Source organism: Meles meles, chromosome 4 (genome assembly GCF_922984935.1).
Source record: "Meles meles chromosome 4, mMelMel3.1 paternal haplotype, whole genome shotgun sequence".
NCBI classification, from domain to species: domain Eukaryota; kingdom Metazoa; phylum Chordata; class Mammalia; order Carnivora; family Mustelidae; genus Meles; species Meles meles.
This window is the reverse complement of record NC_060069.1, coordinates 93,561,523-93,581,537: the sequence shown is the minus strand read 5'-3', so window position 1 is coordinate 93,581,537 and position 20,015 is coordinate 93,561,523. Positions and strand designations below refer to the sequence as shown.

Genomic DNA, 20,015 nt, shown 5'->3' with positions numbered 1-20,015 from the left:
TGAGGAGATAGGTGATAAACATTCAGCAGAGGGAAAAAAGTCTCTGAAGCGGGAATGATCTCACATACATTTCCGTAAAAGAAACAGGCAAATGTGGCCCGAGAGTATTGAGAGAGAGTAGAGTTTGGAGATGTAGATAGGATCTCTTCTACACTTTTTTTTTTTTTTTAAACAGGCTCTATACCAAGTGTGGGACGAGAGTTACATGCTCTGTTGACTGAGCCTGCCAGACATTCCTGTTCTTTTTTGGGGGGATCTGTTTTATTTTTAAGACTAGATCAGAATCTGGATTTTTCTCTTCTCTGACTGAAGTTGATGGCTCTTGCACAGGTTAGTGAGTTGTTTTGAGTAATGTGCTACTTCTGAATCTTGCACTGCCATTGTTCCTCATGATTCTATCATCTTACTGTCACAGATGCACAATAAACCCATTACAGAGGGGATGCTAAAATACCCCAATTTATGCTGGATAAAAAATGTACCAGACAAGGCAGGAGAGAATATGCTGCATCTGAGATGTTTCAAAAAAACTAAAGAACAGGATGCAGTTGCAATACTGGCTTATTTCGAAATAGGAAAGGGGGTCCCCTAATAATTTTGCCTCCCAGGATTATTTACTAAATGAAGTAGGTTGGAATTCCCCTGAATATAAGAAATTAATCCAGCCCCTGTGGGACTCCTTACGGATGGGAAATCACAAACTCAGAAGCTTGAAACGACTTCAGATTAAAGTGGTTTTTATATTTGGAGCTATCTGAATTTTTACCCTTTAGTACTCTGGAACTTTTGGGTGGGTCAAAATCTAATCTAATGCTGGGATGGGTCAGCATTAGAGTTGTCCTACTGAATAAAAAAATTCTTGGGACTGTTTAGAGTGTAAGTAAGCACACATACAAATCCATAAATGCACCTCTATTTTCACTGGCTACAAATTAACAATGAACAATTTTGACATTCCACCAAATATTCCAAATTTGCAAATATGCAAACTTGGAAACAGTATAGAATGGGGAAAACTTACGATATATTAGAGAAAAGAAAAAGCTGAAATGATTCAATAGATAATTGACTATTGTGAAGTAAATATATGACAATGTTTGGAAAGGTGGGCAATCTTGCCATCTACCTAAGGCCTCCTATTAGAGAAGATCTAAAGAGGGCTTTGAATGGTGAGAAAGATGTATTTGGGAAATTTGGGAGTTAGTGATGGTAAGAACAGAGATGGAATATATCAACCTGAATAGTAACTATTTCCCTCAACTATAAGATATTCTGACATAAATTTATGTATTGCCTTTAAAAACCTAAGTACTGGGGGCACAATTTTGATTTTTGTATAGTTCTGAAAAGCAGTAAGAATTATTCAAGATAGGAGTTGCAGTTTTACCCCTAGCTTTGAAAGGTGCAAGAATCTGCTTTAAAAAAAATTATTCAAGAAAGTAGTACTTACTGTGCTTCAGTTAGCTTTTGCCTAACACACATTTCTTAAAATCAAATTTATACAAGTGAAGAAACCACTGGAATGGAGGTAGAATAGATGCTAAAAACGTGTTTATCTAATGGTTACATGTCGGTACATTTCAATTACATGAGAATGTATGACATCGAGAACGTTATGCCAATTTGATATCACAAACAACTTGTTGAAAAATAGTCTAGAAATGAGTATAGCTAGCCCAAACACACACGCGCTCAAGCACCAGTCTAGCGGCGTCCTCTCCTTTCTGCTTTAGGCAGAGGACAAAAACACGAAATAATTAGATAATTCCACATTAAGTCGTCAAAGGTTCAATAACCATACCGCTGCATATTTACATGCATCAGAAAACCGCAGGGAAATTACTTCAACAACCCAGATTTGCAGAGGGCGCACTGGGCTGTTCACTTAGCCCTCAGCAATAACTTGAAGCCTTTCGAGGTTGCAGCGGGTCGGCGAGGACCGGGGGCGTGGCGCGCGTAGACCCCGCCCCCACAACGGCCCCGCCTACCAGCGAGCCCGCCCCTCTGTCGTTGCTATAGCAGAGCGGAAGATGACGTGAGGAGAGTCGCGAACATCTCCCGGCGCAGCTGGGCCGGCGGTTCCCAGAGCCCGGGAGTCCGACGTGCGCAGAATCGCTCTCGGAGCTCCTTTCCTGCAGATCTCTCATCCTCTTCCCGGGCCGGGCCGCCCCCAGTGCGGCCCCCGCGGCTCCTGGCACGGCCCCGCGCTCGGCTGCCGCCCTGGCGCGCGCCACTCTGTCGTCCCCGGAGGGGCGCGGACCGGCTCGACCCGGGCGCCGGCGGCTGGGGAGGGGGCGCTGGCCCCGGGGCCGCGCATGCGCCGCCACCAGTCTGGGGCTGTCAGTGGAAGGCGAGTGCTGGCTCCGAGGGGAGGCGACGCCCTTCGGGGCCAACGGGCTGAGCGCTGAAGCGGCCGTGGGAACTACTCATCCCTTTTCCAGCCCTGGGGCGGGGCTGGGGTCGGGGTCGGGGTCGGGGCTGGTGGGGGCCCCGCCCCCGTCTCCTGGCCTACCCCCTTCATGGGCCGAGATGATGGCGGCCCTGTACCCGAGCACGGACCTCTCGGGCGCCTCCTCCTCCTCCCTACCTTCTTCCCCATCTTCCTCTTCGTCGCCGAACGAGGTGATGGCGCTGAAGGATGTGCGGGAGGTGAAGGAGGAGAACACCCTGAATGAGAAGCTTTTCTTGCTGGCGTGCGACAAGGGTGAGAGCTAGGCCCCTTTCTCCACTTCTGGGCGCCCCTGCCCTCCACACCCTTCACCCTTTCCTCAGCCTCACCTTGGGGCACTCTATCCTCGCGCGCGGAGTGTCTGTACTCTCCTCGCTCGCTGTCTCTCCCGGGCCTCCCGGCACCGCCTCTGCCCTGTGAGTGTGGAGCTGGCGGGCGGGAGCAGCCGGAGGGCAGCCCACCGAGCACCGCACTTGGGGCGGTGGTTCTGGCCCTGGTTTCCCTTTGTGGGGTCCGGTGCTTAGGTAGCGACTTGCCGACCGGACCCCCCTCTGCTTGTAACCCCCTGAAAGACCCGGTCTCCCTCTCGGAGCTTCTGTTCTTTCTTTCTGGAATCCCAGAGGGTTTGTCTAGTTCGGGACCTTCTAGTTAGAAAATTCCATGACCTTGCTTAAGGTTCCTCGTGTTTATGGGCTCTCTTCTGGTTTTTGTTTTTATTTTTTTTAAACCCATACTCGTATTATTAGCTTCATCCACCCATTGCCTTGGTATTCAGTGACTGTTGAGTGGGATTAGGTGTGTCAGTATCCTGGGTGAAGATAAAGATAGGACTGGATAAATTATGCCTTAGTGCCAAACTTTTTTTTTTTTTTTTTTTTTAAATTTACGGAACTTTGTTCGTGTTTTCATTGGATAAGAAGGTTTATTGCCCCTGAACCTTCGGGGAAATATGGTCATGCAAAAAAAATTACAGGACAAAACTGTGGAATGTATTTAGTGTGTTTTTCTTAAAAAAAAAAACAAACTAGAAATCAATTACTTTTATGGCCATAATAAAATCTTTTCACTTACGCATGCTTTATATTGATGCGTATAATAAAAGGAATGGGAAATTGATTTTCTTAAGAGGGCGTTTATTTCCCACATGTAAGAAAATGTAATTTTTCTTTTTCTAAATTTATTAAGTTGCCTTGCAATGGCGATGCTCACTTAGGAATACTCTGTTTAGGATTCTGCAAACTTCCAAACAAACTCAAAGGGAGGCTTACACTGTGAAGAGATTAACTACAGAGGATTTTTTCGTTTGTATGTATGAGTGTGTCTTTAATAAATCACAGCCTTTCTAAGCTCTCTTACTGCTTTTGAAATAGGATTTTATTTACACAACGTTTTGAAAACACATTAACATGTCAACAGAGTCCACCTATGTCTCTTGTTAGACCCTTTTATGTTCTTATGTAATAGTATTAAATTATATTATGAAAGCCTTTGTTAAAGTCCACCATGGACACAACTTTGAATAGTCTTGGAAGTGTTAAGAAACATAGAGTATATGTTCATAATCTCACAAAAGTCACTGTCTGTGGATTATCTGAGTTCTCTTCCCTCAAAAGTTCTCTGAGAGGGGAAGGGACAGGATTGAGTTGTACTGGAATGAGTGAGTGGCTGCTGCATCTACCCCAGTTTACTGAGCTGTGGTTATTTTAAAGCAAACAGGAAATATGTCAAGAAAGGGAATTTAATATTGCTGTCAGCTGAGGACAGAGGAATATCATAATGGAATGTGGTTGGAGAAAGTACTTATATGGTATGTATATTTAGGGCTATTGCATGATAGACCTCAAATGAAATTTTTCTTCTATGATAGTTTTGTAGCCTATCCAGTAGTGTCAGTTGAAATAGCTTCCTATTCTTTGCCAGTTTCCTGTTTTATAACATTTAGATCCTTGGAGAGATTTAGCTTTTGGGAGTGGCGTGAGAGGTAAATATGCACTTTCCCCCGAAATAAATTAAACATTTTTTCAAATGAGTGAGATTAAATAGGTATTTTTTCTTTCAGGTATGTTGAAATGAATTCTTGGCTTAGATTTGGGAAAGTGGCTAAAATTACATTATTTATGGTATACATTTACATTGAAAAAGTAAATTTGAGTTATAGCAATATTTTTGTTTGCTTACATGTTTATATTCACTAATATCATTAAGCCTTTTTTATTTTTTCACTTTTAATCTAAAAGCGAGAAGCTCCTTGAAGTAACTGTAGCTTCCACTATTACATTGGAGCTTTCATCAAACTGAATGGCAAACATTTGCTAAAACAGCCATTAGGCCATTAAGGTAGAGTGTATATGCTTTTCATAGATGATTTCATTTTATCCTGACAACCCCATGAGGCAAATCTGTCATACTTATTTTACAAACGAGGAAAATGAGGCTTAGCAAATATTACAACCACTTTGTCCAACATTACATTAGCTAGAAAGTGGTAGAACTCAGATCTACCTGAGCTTGCACTCTTATTGGACACTATGTTGTATTGATCTAGTTGTAATTGAATGAGTGAAAATCATTTGTGTTAGAAAAGACACATCCAAATTTGGATTTACTAGTTAGAGATTAAGCTTGCTCTCTATGAATGTTTATTAAACCTTGATTCTGTGGATTATATTTATCCAAAAATGTAAAAAGCTTTAATAGCACTAGAACAAATCTACACTAGAATATCTATGTTTCTTATCCTTTTCATTTAGCATTCCTACTCTACATATACAAAATGTTTATAATCCATTTAGAAAGAATTCCTAAAGCAAAAATTATGGAGTTGAAATGGTTATGTGTATGTTAGTGGATGGGTGTGTACAGATTAAGGAGTAAAGAAAAAAAGGTTTTTTGATTTTATTGTTTGTATAGCTGGCTTTTATGAAAAATGAGCTCAATATATCTAGGCAAGTGCTGATCTCCATGTAGTGGCTACTTAATAGTGGCTATTATTTATCTTGAAAGTAGGTCAGAATCATGTATCATTGGTTCTTTGTGTAAAATTTAGAAGAAAAGTGAAACCGTCTGTACCAGTGACAACGAGTTATGTTACCTGCCCCTACCCCCAGTAAAATTCTCAGAAAGCGCATTCATATTCTTTATATGCAACTCAGAGGTAAAAGATAATTGAAACAAGTACTAGCTATTTTATGAATTATTAAGTAGGATTCTTATCACCACCCTTTTCCTCTTTCATTGAGAGTTAATGTGATAATGCGCCACTTTTATTTGTGGGAGCCTGTGGTTTACACAGGCCTGCTGGCTGGAGAAAGGGTTACGACATTGGTTTAGGGAACACCTAACTAGGTATAGTTCATGTTAATTCACCTCTTTTAATGTAACTTGAGTAGACGGCAGCTTTTAGGCAGCTTTTAGTAAACATTCACGAGCTAAATCTATATTAACCCTTTAATTTGCTAGTTACTAGTTCTTGTGCAGAAAAAGGAAATGATGAAAGGACTTAAGTCTGGATTAGGGTCTTAAGTCTGGATTTAGGACCTTCCCACTCCCCGTTAAGGGCATTTTCCGGAAATTCTGTTTGCAATTAATGAGTTAGTACGCCCTAGAAATTTCAGTTTGGGGGCACAGGAATGATGAAGAGAGCTGTCCTTGGGCTCAATCTAATCTGAAGTCTTACATTACCTTTGTAGTATGATTTGCTGCATTGTGTGGAAGGGTCCCTTGATGTCTGAATTCCCACATGAACTTTGCATACCTTTGGACTATGCATGCTTTTTTAAAATTTATTTATTTATTTTTAAGATTTTATTTATTTGACAGAGATCACAAGTAACCAGAGAGGCTGGCAGAGAGAGAGGGGGGAAGCAGGCTCCCTGCTGAGCAGAGAGCCCAATGCAGGGCTTGATCCAGGGATCATGACCTGAGCCAAGGCAGAGGCTTTAACCCACTGAGCCACTCAGGCGCCCCTAAGCATGCTTTTAAAATGGGGAGCATTTCTGGGAGAAGTAATACTAAGCTGCCATTTTTTTAAGCTGCCATTTTAGTAACACCTTACTTAATATATTTAGTGGGACTTTTCTGGCTATTTGATGTAAACTAAAATTTTATACAACATGCAACATCACTGAATTGGATCATATACCAGATCATATACTGTACATGATAGAGTCACATACCAGACTCTAATTACAAAATAAACATTGCTCCTAATTGTTTTTCTAATAGATACAAGAGTATACTGTTAATAATTTTTAGTTTGTCAACTATCTTCCTATAAAATAAGCATCACCTTCTATGCTGTAAATATAATTTTTCCCTACAGCAGAGTGAATCTTTGCTCCTTTGCCAGATAATATTCATTATCATTAATGATCTTCATTAACAGTCATAAATGGCTAAGAACTTAGAGTAGTAATTGTCTCTCTTGAAAAATATTCAACATACCCTGTTTCAAGTATCTTTAATTTTTTTTAAAAGATTTTATTTATTTATTTATTTATTTATTTATTTATTTGACAGACAGAGATCACAAGTAGGCAGAGAGACAGGCAGAGAGAGAGGGGAGGCAGGCTCCCTGCTAAGCAGAGAGCCCAATGCGGGGCTCGATCCCAGGCCCGAGCCGAAAGCAGAGGCTTTAAGCCACTGAGCCACCCAGGCGCCCCAAGTATCTTTAATTTTTTTTTTTCCATTTTATTTATTTTTCCAGCGTAACAGTATTCATTCTTTTTGCACAACACCCAGTGCTCCATGCAAAACGTGCCCTCCCCATTACCCACCACTTGTTCCCCCAACCTCCCACCCCTGACCCTTCAAAACCCTCAGGTTGTTTTTCAGAGTCCATAGTCTCTTATGGTTCGCCTCCCCTTCCAAATTTTTTTTTTTTAATAAATATATAATGTATTTTTATCCCCAGGGGTACAGGTCTGTGAATCGCCAGGTTTACACACTTCACAGCACTCACGATAGCACTTACCCTCCCCAATGTCCATAGCCCCCTCCCCCTCTCCCAATCCCACCTCCCCCCAGCAACCCCCAGTTTGTTTTGTGAGATTAAGAGTCATTTATGGTTTGTCTCCCTCCCAATCCCATCTTGTTTCATTTAATTTTTAAGGTTTCACTTATAACAATATGATTATAAAACATTGGGGTTTTTGAGGAATACTGGGTTTTGCATATTTGGGTAAAACTACATCTTTAAATCACCTTCACTGTAGAAGTCTTGTATTTTTTTCTTTTTAGAATTTGATTCAGACTAATTTGAAGTTTTCTATAGAGTTAACATTTTTTTTTTAAAGATTTTATTTATTTATTTGACAGACGGAGATCACAAGTAGGCAGAGAAGCCCACAGAGAGAGAGGAGGAAGCAGGCTCCCTGCTGAGCAGAGAGTCCAATGTGGGCTCAATCCCAGGACCCTGGGATCATGACCCAAGCTGAAGACAAAGGCTTAACCCACTGAGCCACCCAGGTGCCCCTAGAGTTAACATTTTAATCAGTATTGTCACTATATGTATTTACAGATCCAGCAACTGAATTTGATCATGTCTTTGTATTTTTTTTATTTTGTTATTTTTCTTTTTAATAATAAAATCCTTTTTTTAAGTGTCTTCAATAATAGTTTAAATAGAATGTTGCAGTTGACACACTCTAAAGGTTTGTTATAGAAACTTGGTTTGAAAAGCTATACAAATTTTTTGACAGATAAATTCTCCTATACTTCACAACTAACTAAAAATTTGAATACTATAAAATTAAATTGATCAACTTTAATGCTCCCATTTTAGGGATACTAAAATTTACTATATCATATGCCAGAAAGTAAAGTGAGATGCCAATAAAGAAGAGATGGTATCACCTATTCCTAATTGATACTGTAACATTTCTCCACTGTATTTCTTAAGGGTTTATCACAGTTGGCCAGGGTGAATAGGTTGCTAAGTATCCATGAGATTACCCTGGTGTTTTATATACCATTTGATTTTTAAAAATCATTGGTTAGGACTCATTACATTGATTTTGACTCCTGATGGGTTGCAACCTGCATTTTGGAAAACACTGGTCTACAGAGATCATAGTAAACAGGAGAGTTGCACACAGGTAATAGAGAATGGTAGCAAAGCTCACGTGCCATAGGACTTAGAAAGCCACAATGAAAATTTTGGCACTTATTTTAGGTGTGATGGAAAATCTTAACAATCCTCAAGATTTTGGAGAATTGAATATTTTTAATTTAAAAAAGATGACACTGGCTGCTGGGTGGACAGTAGATTAAAAGGGTGGGACTAGAGCAGGGACTAGAGCAACGTGGGCAAATTGTGGCCCACAGGCCAAATCCTCACCACCTGTTTTCCTAAAGCCTGTGAGCTAAAAATAGTTTACATTTTACATTTCAAATGGTTAGGAATAAATCAAGAGAAGAATAATATTTTATAACATTAAAATTATATGTAATTTGAACTGTAGTGTTCACAAATAAAGTTTTAATGGAATATATTGGAATTCATTTGCGTATATGTAATCTGTGGCCACTTTTGTGCTGTGAAGGCAGACTTGAATATTTGCAACTGAGATTGTATGACCTGTAACGCCTGAAATATTTCCTGCATGATCTTTTATAGAAAAAAATGTGTTGAGCTTTGTTTTAGAGTATTGGCAGCTATTTCAGTAAAGAGTCTATTGCAGAGTCCAGGAAACAGATGATAGTGGCTTTGACTGTGGGTAGCCATATACATGGATACAAGTGGATGAGTAGTGGAACTATTTTGGAGAGGGGGCTGGGAAGGCTTGCTATTAAATTGGTGTACTAGTGGAATTGATTAAAAATGTTTATTTTTCCATCACTGAAAAAGAACCATCTAGCCCAAAGGTAGAGATTATGTTGCATTTCCTTGTATATATTACATTTTAAAAGACAAAAGATTTAATGTAACTCTTAAAAGCAAGTTCAATGTAAAATGAAAAGCATACATATATTTGACATAAAAAGACATTTAAATTGTAACCCTTGCTCTATAATTAGCTTCTTCCTATGTATTTTAAATTCACTAACCTCTTTCTACATATACAGTCATCCTACATATTAAGACTGTTGTGGGCTTAATAATAAATAATATAACATTGTTTTAAATGGCTTGCAAATGTAAACTTAGGTGGAATACTTGGAAACCACTCTAGTTCCTTATAGGTTCTGTGACTATAGCATGTAATTTTTCATTTTCATGAGTGTGTCAGCTGTAGCATGGTGGAACTTTATATTATTTTTAGGGATGAAAATTACTTGGTTTGATTTTTTAAAGTTTTTTTTTCTTGTATAGCCCCGTGACTGTAATAGAAATAGTCTTTGAAATCTCAAACTAGAGTATATGACATTTGGAATACAATTACTTTTTAAATAGCAATCTGAAGTTTTAAAACATGTAGCAGTTTCTTTCCTATGCTGTACCTGAAATTTATAAAATTTTGTAAGAATTGTACTTATACAATTCTTTATACTTTTCTGTTTCTGACAATCGGCTGACTAGATAATCCGAAAACCCTTCTGCTTCAAATCACCTAGAAATGCCAGCTAAAATATAACAAACGTCCATTTAAATGAACAGCTGAGCTTTCAAGAAATTAAGGAAACACTCATGATGCAAAAATGAGGAAAAGACCAAGAAATAGAGGAGTATGTGAGCTAACATTGGCTGCTCCATGGATGGGGCAAGAGTTAGGTATTGGTCCAGGCATTACAGGGATTTGAATTTCAATGCCCATACGGAAATAGGTTACAAGGCCTTGAGTTTGTACAAAGTGGGAAATTAACACAACATCCATGCATAAAATCAGCATCCTTGAAGCACTGTACCTGTAGGAAAGGGGTAGGTGAAGAAAAGAACCCACCCACCAGCACCGGGAGACTACAGAGAAGCTTAAGAATTTGTAGCTGTAGTCCTGTCTCTTGTTGGCTAGGAGTTATTTTTTTATTTGAGAGAGAGTGAGAGAAAGAACAAAGGGAGAGGAAAAGCAGACTCCCTGCCCATCAGGCAGCCTGACAAGGGGCTTGATCCTGGGACTCCAGGTTCATTACCTGAGCTGAAGACAGAGACGCTCAACCGACTGAGCCACCCCTGTGCCCCATGGCTTGCAGTTTAATACTACCTCCTTGGTGTGTAAAAACCTAAACTGAGACATATAAAAAGGATTGATGGAATACTAAAACCTCTGAGTTATCCAGAAGAAGCAAACAAAACATTCTTGATGTTACAAGCTTTCAAACTAGGCTGCCAGGATTCCCACAGTTAAGCTGCGTGAAGATGAGTTTGCAACGCTCAATTTAAAAATTCTGAAGACAGTCACTCATTCTCAAGAATGGGTCAGTAGACACAACAAATAGGATTAAATCCCTAAGGCCTTCAGATAATTATCATATAGAAATAATAAAATAAGTATGTTTAAAATGACTAAAATCTTAAGGAAATGAAAACAAATCAAAAGATTTGGAAAGGAATCCAATAAAAAGTAAAAAAAATAGTCATAAAAATGAATGGGTTAATGAAAAATAATTGATTAAGGACTAAGTGGGAGAGTTGAAATTATCAAGAATATAGGAGAGACAGAGGAACAGTAAGAAATCTTTAGAGATGCAGAAGTTGGAATGAGATGATCCAACGTAATGTTTAATAGAAGTTCCAAAAGAAAAAAAAAAGTAAGATGGGGATGAAACAGTATTTGAATAGATAATGGCTGAAAATATTGCAGAATTTATGAAGGGCAAAAGTCCTTAGATCCGAAAACCTGAGACCTTAAGCAAATAAAAAATTAGTCCTCACCTAGACACATCATGAAACCAAAGAAAATGTAGAGTTTTTATGGATAGCATTCTCTTTACCACCAAGATATTGAATTAAATTCACCTGAAATAAGGTCTCAAACATTATTTTCCAGTAATAGTGCTAAATTTTCACTGGTCTATCTGTATGTTCACTATTCGTTCAGCTTGTGATGAAAAGCTTCGCTTTGTGAAGTTTTTGTCATGGAACAAGTGTCTAAAAATTACTAGTGCTGTGAGGAAAATACTACTTTTTGTGACTAGTTTTCTTCTTTAGGGAACCAAGGAAATACGCCATCAAAAAAACCACTATTCAACTTCTTCCAAAAGTCATTGTCTAAAAATAGTAGCAAGTTAGAAGTTTTAACAAAAATCTGTTACTTTCCCTATTCACACATTTCGTTCAGTTTTAGGGTTTTTTTTCTTTCTGTATCATGAAATTATTAATTTCTTTCTCCTTGTGGTTTCTACTCTGATCTTTTCCTGTTTATTAGTTATAGACTTTGAAGGAACAACTATATTTGCAAGTCATTTAAAATGGTTTATTCATCTTATGTTTCAAAAGTTAAATCAAATAAAACAAACAAAACTCACCTTGCTTTATTTAATCAGAACTTCTCTTTGGATTCATTCTGCCAAATTACTGCACTAGCCGGTCAACAGGTGAATATAATGGCCACTGGGTGAAAATAATGACCTCTGTACTTGTTCTCATTTTCCCCCGTGGGTCACCTGTTTTGATGTAGGCAAGCTGGACTTAGGCAGAAGGTAATCTGCATGTTCCAGACAGGTGAAACTTCATTTTGAAATATTCTCATTTTAGACTTTACCAGCATGAATTCTAGTCCTGCCTTAGAGTTTTATGAGCTGAATATTTCTTGGTCATGTTAACAGGTTCATTAATGAGATAAGGTGTTTGTGTGTGTGTGTGTGTGTGTGTGTGTGTGTTGTGAGAGCGGGAAGGAGAGGAAAGGAATTTCTGGCATTCTTCTCTTTTACTATGTGTGACCACTACCACTGCTTTTCCAACTAGGTTTTCCCCTGTAAAACCACTCCTTAATATCCTCTGCTTGTTGTTAGATCTATTTTTAACCATTATTATGTACCAGTAAATGTGTTTGTGTATTTGAGATGTAAAACTTAAATCCTTTACAAACTTATTATTTTTCTAGTTTACAGTCTGTACTTTTGGACCTTATTTTATTGCTTTAAATATCTTCTAAAAGTTTCTGTCCTTATAATCAATCAGTTACGAATTTTAAACTAACAACTTCTATTTTAAGCCGCACATTTAAAATTTTTTCTACTTTTTGTGTTTGTAGCTGATGTACATACTAATTTGTTAGGACAAGGTTTTCAGCAAGGAAATAATCACATTTTCTTTGCACATTTCCATATACAAAAATGAGTTTAGGTTTTTAAGTTTTAAATCAATAGGCTAAGTTTTTACAGTCATTCTTATCTAATATGCCTTGGATATTAAATTATGTTTGTATATTGTTATTTAGGTGACTATTATATGGTTAAAAAGATTTTGGAGGAAAACAGTTCAGGTGACTTGAACATAAATTGCGTAGATGTGCTTGGGAGAAATGCTGTTACCATAACTATTGAAAACGAAAACTTGGATATACTGCAGCTTCTTTTGGACTACGGTTGTCAGGTACAAGGCTAGATAATTCTACCAGTAGCTTCTAAATACTGTTAGATATGCCATGTTTTCTTCTTTCTTTCTAGTTTCCTTTCATCCCCCTCCTTTCTTCCTTTGCTTTTTTTTTCCATTCTTATCTTTCTTTTACCCTTTGTCTTGAGCCACTAAATGTTTTTAAAACAAACAAAAAAAGCCTTTTTAAAAAAAGTGCATTTGACTTATCATTCCCCTCCAGATTTTTATGTTCCCCTTTATATGTTTTATAACATCTCTCAGCGCTAAATCATCATGATTTATTAAAGGTGATTTTGTTTTTATTACTTATGTTATCACTATTTATGTTATATATCTAAAAATAGTACAAGTGTTCTGAAAGTGTCAGGGGAACAGGTTGTTCTGTGGTTCATGTAATTTACAAACATAAAAACAAAATGCTCCTGACTCACAATGTACAATTTTCAACTTGACTTTTATTTTCTCCTGTTAAATTTTATTAAGTTTTCCTTTTTGGTCTGAAGTTAGTGTTTATAACTAAAGGTGAACAAATCTTTTTTTAAAAACTGGAATATATAAACCTTTCTGTTTGTCTTTATATCATATCAGTTCAGGTAGAAAAGCAGGCATTCATATAAGTCTTTTTAAAAAAATACATATATATACATATTTTAAATATTTTATTTATTTATTTGTCAGAGAGAGAGAGAACACAAGACAGGGAAAGGCAAGCAGAGAGGGAAGCAGGCTCCCCGGCGAGCAAGGAGCTCAATGTGGGATTCAGTCTAAGGACCTTGGGATCATGACCTGAGCGGAAGGCAGACGCTTAACCGACTGAGCCATCCAGGCATCCCTTCATAAGTCTTTTTTTCCCCCTTCATATAAGTCTTGAAAGACAAGAGATTCTGAAGGAAATTTAATAATATTCAATTATTTAATATTATTTTCTTTATCTTTGGGTTTCCTTACGATGGGAGCACATGAATTCTGGCACTTTTTTTTTTTCCTTTCAAATAGCATGATTGCTCTGTTGTAAAGGTTTTAAAATATAAGTAGGTTCTCTGTGCATTTTTATTGTGTGTACATATATATGCAGTACAATATAGAGTACAGTATGTTTACATGTTTAGAGTAGAAAAAGAAATTGCTTCCCAGCAATTTTAGTTACCCAGAACACCATTGAGAATCAGAAAGTAACAACATCTCTATACGGTAGCTGCCATGAAGTTTTCCATTTATGAACTTCAGTCATAGGAGTACTAGAGCCCTCCTTCAACTTTTAACAGATATCAGTACTTAGTCTTCAATCTGTAGAGAATTAGAGAGGCAACAAAAGGGGCATGAGGGCTGGAGTAAAACAAAATGGGGCATAGAACCTCTGACTCTCTTTAATAAAGAGGTCAACAGCATTACATATCTGATAATCTCTGAGGGAGTTGTATGTTAGAATGGTAATTAATGTTTACAACAATGGCCAGAATAAGTAAGGAAAAGTTAAATTATATTCAGTACCTATTGTTTTAGAAGTTAGAAGAATATGTATAGTATTTCTGAAAGTAGAAAACGTCCATCAAAATAGTTTATATTTCAAAGTTAAACACTTAAAGGCATAAGCTTCAGTTACCTAGAAAATAAGGTAATAAAGAAAGACCCCGATGATTCTGGATAAATGAAGTATTATGGTATAATCATCATTTTTGTCTTTTTACATACATGTTCCTCTGTATATAATAATTCTGCAGTGTACATGGTTCTTTCACATGGTTACTGATCATATTTGAACATCATAGCCAGCCTATAGAGATGTTAGATTTTATAGATCAGAAAACTGAGGCTCATAGACTTTAATGAATTGCCCAAAGTTCTAAAATAAGTGAAGGCAGAGCTAAGATACGAACCTGATCTTCTGACTGCAAATCCCATGCTCTTTCCAGTTCATTGTGTGTTCTGTCTCAGGTTACCTCTGTCTTGCCTGTCAATTAACAGATGTCCAAGGCCTACCGTTGGGTGTGATTGTGGAAATGAATAAGTAAAACATGAGTTCCATACTAAAGGACATTAAAACTAATTGGATAATGAAAGTATAGTTGCTCCTTGAACAATACAGTTTTGAACTGCATGGGTCCACTTATATGTGGATTTTTTATAGTATAGGATGAAATATTTTCCTTAATGATTTTCTTAATATTCTTTTCTCCAGGTTATTTTTTAGAATACATATATATATATATATATATATATATATATATATATAAAATACATATAACATACAAAATATGTGTTATTTGACTATGTTATAGGTAAGGCTTCGGTCAGGAAGAGGCTATTAGTAGTTGAGTTTTGGGGGAGTTAAAAATTATGTGCAAATTTTCAATTATGTCGGGGGTGGGCACCCCAACCTCTACATTGTTTAAGGGTCAACTGTGTACGTTCGAGTTTGAAATCAGTTAAATAATGCAGATGTGTATTTGATAAGTACTGAGTGGTAGTAATACTTGACCCTTGTATATTACTTAGAGGTTACAAAGTACTTTTGTGTTATTTTATCTTATGTTGTCCTAGTGGCTCTCAACTGGATAATTTTGCTCGCCAGGGGACATTTGATAATGTCTGGAGACATTTTTGGTTTCACAGTTGGGGGATGGATCACTACTGGTATCTAGTGAGTAGAAGCTAGGGATGCTGCTGAACACCCTACAGTGCCCAAGACAACATCTACAGCGAAGAATTACCTGGCCCCAAATGTCAGTATTGTCACTGTTGAGAAACCATGTTTTATACTTACGCTTTTGTGCTTTGCAATAGATGTTTTGGAAATATAGGAAAGAGAAGGTCCCTGTGGATTGAGCTATCAAGGTTTCACAGAAGAGTACCAGTTGAGCTCAGCCTTCAAATGTTAATAATTGCTAGTATTTTTATAGTGATACTGTGTGCCAGGGACCTTAAATACAGTCACTCCCTTAATCCTCACAGCAGTCCATGAGATAGGTACTATTATTATTTCCAAGAATAGAGGAGGAAACCAAGTTACACAAAGTTTAGGTAACTTGCCCAAAGACACTCCACAAATGGCAGACCTGGAATTAGAATGCAGGTTCTGGCTCCAGAGTCCCTGCTTTTACATATTACCCAAAACTACTCTCAGAAATGTGTAGATAGCTCCAGAACAGGGGATGTTGGGAAGGATGCTAACGAAGGCAGGTGCAATGTTTATTTTTGAGAAAATGAATTGACTTAGCCTGTTGAACAAAATATTTGGGTTGGATAGTAGTGGGAAATACCTGGGAAAAGAACTAAAACAAAATGAATGAAAAGGGCCAGAATGCCAGGCTAAGTAATTTGGGTTTATAGATAATGGGATCATTAAATGATTTTTGAGAAAGGATATGTTGTGTCCAGTAGTATATTGGGAAGAGTATTCTAGTGGCTGTGTTCAGTATAGATTGAAAAATGGAAAGGGGAGAAGGTAATAGCTTGGGTGAGCAGTTTTTACAATAATGAACTAGAATAGTAGCTGTAAGAATAGGAGAAGAAATGGCAGATGTGAAAGGTGCTGTGAAGGAAGAATTGATAGAACTTAATATTTAAATTTGGAAGGGAGAATTGAAAAGGAGGCCAAGGTGATTTGGAAATGTTAAACATAGGTGCCTGGAAGAAGGAAGAAAGAAAAAGAAGAAGTTAAGAAGTCAAGATTGAGGCAGAGAAATATGAATTTGGGTTTTAGCCTTGTTTATTTTGGGTATATCAGGGATCTCCAATAGATAGTAACAGATGGAAATTACATCTGTAGGGAGAGATACATGTCCACAACATGGGATGATCACCTGCGTCGTGAAAGTGGATGAAATTACAGAGGAGAGAGAATGGCTGGTGCTGATTCTTTCTCAGGGAGCATCTACATTAATAAAGGCAATAGAAGGAAAGTGTTCCATTAAAGGAGCTAGGCTAGTATAGCATTGTGAAAACCAAAGGAGCAGTTTTTTTCAAATGTTTTATTTTTTTATTACAAAGGAGCAGTTTTAATGTGTTGCTTGGAAATCAAAGAAATTGAAAGGATAGGAAGGGCCATTGGATTTTGAAACTGGCATAAGTAGATTTAGAGAAAATGATATGCATGATTTGAGAAGTTTGACAAAGAGGAAGAAAGCTTGAGTGGTAAGAGAAAGACAAGATCAAGACAAGGTAGCAAAGAGTGAGGAAGTATCTGTATTTTGGGAGATGGGGGCTGGGACTGGTATTTCTGTAAATGAAGGACCAAGTTCCTGTAGAAGACAGAAAAGCATTAAATAGAATACCAAGGGAGAAAACTTAACTTTGGAAAGGAAATCAGAAGCTTCTTACTCTGAGCCTAGAGAAAAGAGTATGGGATTTGAATGACAATGGAAATGAAAAGACATTTTCTGAGGTGGGAAGGAATATAGTAAGCAACCTCATTAATACATAGTAAGTATACATATTGAATAAATTTAAATAAGGATGTTCATATATTTGTGAGAAATTGGGAAGCAAAATGACATTTTGTCCTATAGATATTTTTAAAATAATTTAAAACTTTTTTTGCATTCAGAACTTCCTTTGATTTATCAAATAACATCCAATTTGCAGAATAAGTTAATGCGAACTCCTTATTTACATGACTTTTTTACACAAATATTTTATACCTGAAGCTTATCCTTTTAAGCATTGAAAGATTTAACATGAATCTTTCTTTATTCTTTGCTAAATAGTGTATCTGAATATAGTTTAACTTTACTATCGTAAGTGGGAATCATTGAGAGTGTAATTGTTTTACTTTGCTTTGTATAATCTGAAGCTATTAACATGTTTGTCCTTATGTTAAATTGCTTCTGACTGCTCTATATTGATAGTTGTTTTGCTATACTGATACTTTATCTTTTCAGTAGTTGGCTTTTAATAATTTTTTCTTCATTTCTTTATACTTTGTTAGTTGTAATCTGTTTCTTTATTCAATAAAGATGTGAAGAATATTTGGGGGAAAAAATATCCTGCCTTTATAGATAGCTCTTAGTGTGGTTTGAGACAATTCCTTCTGGGAAATAATGCCCATGAAGTTAGTTTGTGACAGCTCAGTATATTTGTTTTGTTTTGTTTTGTTTTTTTAATTTGCAGTTAGATCCATGGCTGTGTTGAATGGTTGGAGTTGACTGGTATTTTGACTTGGAGAGCCATAGCATTACTATAGTTAGCTTTATAATTTAAAATTTATCATAAATGAAATGTTCAGTAGTAATGAACACGTAATTCTTTTTGTTTGCTTCATCTGACCAAGTATGGTAAAAATTGAAGAGAAATATTTGCAAAGCAGAATCATGATGCTAGATTTAAATAGGCTACAGCCCAGTGAACCTTAAAAGTTTTAAGGAATAAAAAAATTAAATTTCGCATTGGGGTGGGGAGTTTTTCCTGTGGGAATACGTAGACGGTTCCTAATAGTTGAATGTGGCCCCCAGTTCTTTCTTTGGGGTGCTATTTCCTATTTTTAGGTATCTAGGTAAAGCCTGTTGTTTTTAGTCCTATTTTTGACATCTAGATAAAGTATATAGAAGCTTTATTCTTTACGGTTCCAAGAATACGAAAGATCTGATATAGTTTCATTTTCAAGAGGAGAAAGTTGATGTAAATGGTTGTTAAAAAAAGATTGTTAACAGTATTTAAAATGTACAGTTTGAAAGTAATCAGGGCACTTTCTTAGATTAAATCGTAATTTGTCCCCATGTTTCCCTTCTGCCTTTATGGTTTTCCTTAAAACAAAACAGAGTAGAACAAAACCAAAAGAAACCCAAAAACCTGATGTCACAGTTGCCAAGTATCATAATAGGACTGTTGACTTTGTTACAGGTTTGGAAAGTCCCAAATGCTCAGCTTCTGTTTACTTTTTCCTCCCATCAAAGTTGGAATTTCAAAATGAATGATACTTTGGGAGTAAAACTATAAAGTCACTTCTCCCTCTTGGAGACAAGGACATTGGTAGTCTAGTTTTTTACAGCTTTTACTTGATAAGATTGCTAATATTAATGTCAAATTTGTAACATTTCAGTTAGCCATATATATTTTAAAGTTGAGACCAGAGGTCTCCCCTATCCTCATGGTTGCCCTGATGGTCATTTTTATTAGAATGAACATAATCCTTTATCAGTAGTAATAGTTCTTGGCAATTTCTTTAAAGATCTGGAATGTTAAGATTTTCTTTTTGGTTCAAAGTTCACAAGTAGAGGTCTTGAAAAGAAATTTCAGCTTTGAATACTCCATGGATCAGCACTGTTCCATTAATAAACACTTTTAGCAACCATTTATTTTTTTTGTGAAACCAGGACAGAAATTTGTATGTTTTATGGTACACAAAAGTACTGCTAAGGCAAGCAAATGTACTATTTGGACAGTCTAAATTTTTAAAAATTTAGTATTACTGTATATACTACAGTTTAAATTTAAAGATAGTTTTATTTAAGAACTAGTAAAAATAAATAGTTTACCTTTTTATCCTCCATTTTCATTTTTAACCTTTTTTTTTTTAAAGTCCGCAGATGCACTTTTGGTGGCAATCGACTCTGAAGTAGTGGGAGCTGTTGATATACTACTTAATCATCGACCAAAACCATCATCAAGACCAACTATAGTAGTTAGTACTCTTAAATATTTATTAATTTGGATTTTTTAACCAAAATAGATCTCCTGCCCCATTGCCATTTTTTTCTTCTCCCCAATTTTTTTTGTTTTAAAGAAATAGATTTTTTTTTTTTTACTCTGTAAAATATTGCCTTCAAGTAAGTAGATACTTGCAGGAATAATTAATTTTGCTTTTAGGAAACCTTTTTAAAATTAGTGATATTTTCATAATTTTGTCAGTGTGGGCCAATATTTTTAGTTTTGGACATTCTATAGATTAGGTTGAAAATACAGATTAGTTTCCAAATGGATTTAAGAATTAAATATAAACAGTGAAACCATAAAACTGGTAGGTGAATATTTAACTGATTATGAGTGGAAAGACTTTCTAATCATAAAAAGCAATGGCACAGCCTTTGACTGTATAGAAGTTAAATTTCTGGAATTCAGACATCTAGCAGAATTTAGAAAGCAGATGGATAACTG

The 20,015-nt window shown here is 36.6% G+C and overlaps 1 protein-coding gene across 4 annotated transcripts in view; it reads left to right on the top strand.

Annotated features, from left to right (window-relative positions):
- The first annotated feature begins 2,056 nt into the window (after positions 1-2,056).
- The window catches only part of TRPC1 (transient receptor potential cation channel subfamily C member 1), a 73,511-nt gene continuing 55,552 nt past the window's right edge, over positions 2,057-20,015 (top strand). The window contains exons 1-3 of one of the 4 annotated variants that reach the window (XM_046003771.1): positions 2,057-2,704; positions 12,766-12,920; positions 19,441-19,542. In XM_046003771.1, the coding sequence (XP_045859727.1) occupies positions 2,530-2,704; positions 12,766-12,920; positions 19,441-19,542 (432 nt within the window). In that variant the 5' untranslated portion in view covers positions 2,057-2,529. The remainder of the gene's footprint in view (positions 2,705-12,765; positions 12,921-19,440; positions 19,543-20,015) is intronic. The other 3 variants (XM_046003772.1, XM_046003773.1, XM_046003774.1) reach the window with 3 other exon arrangements.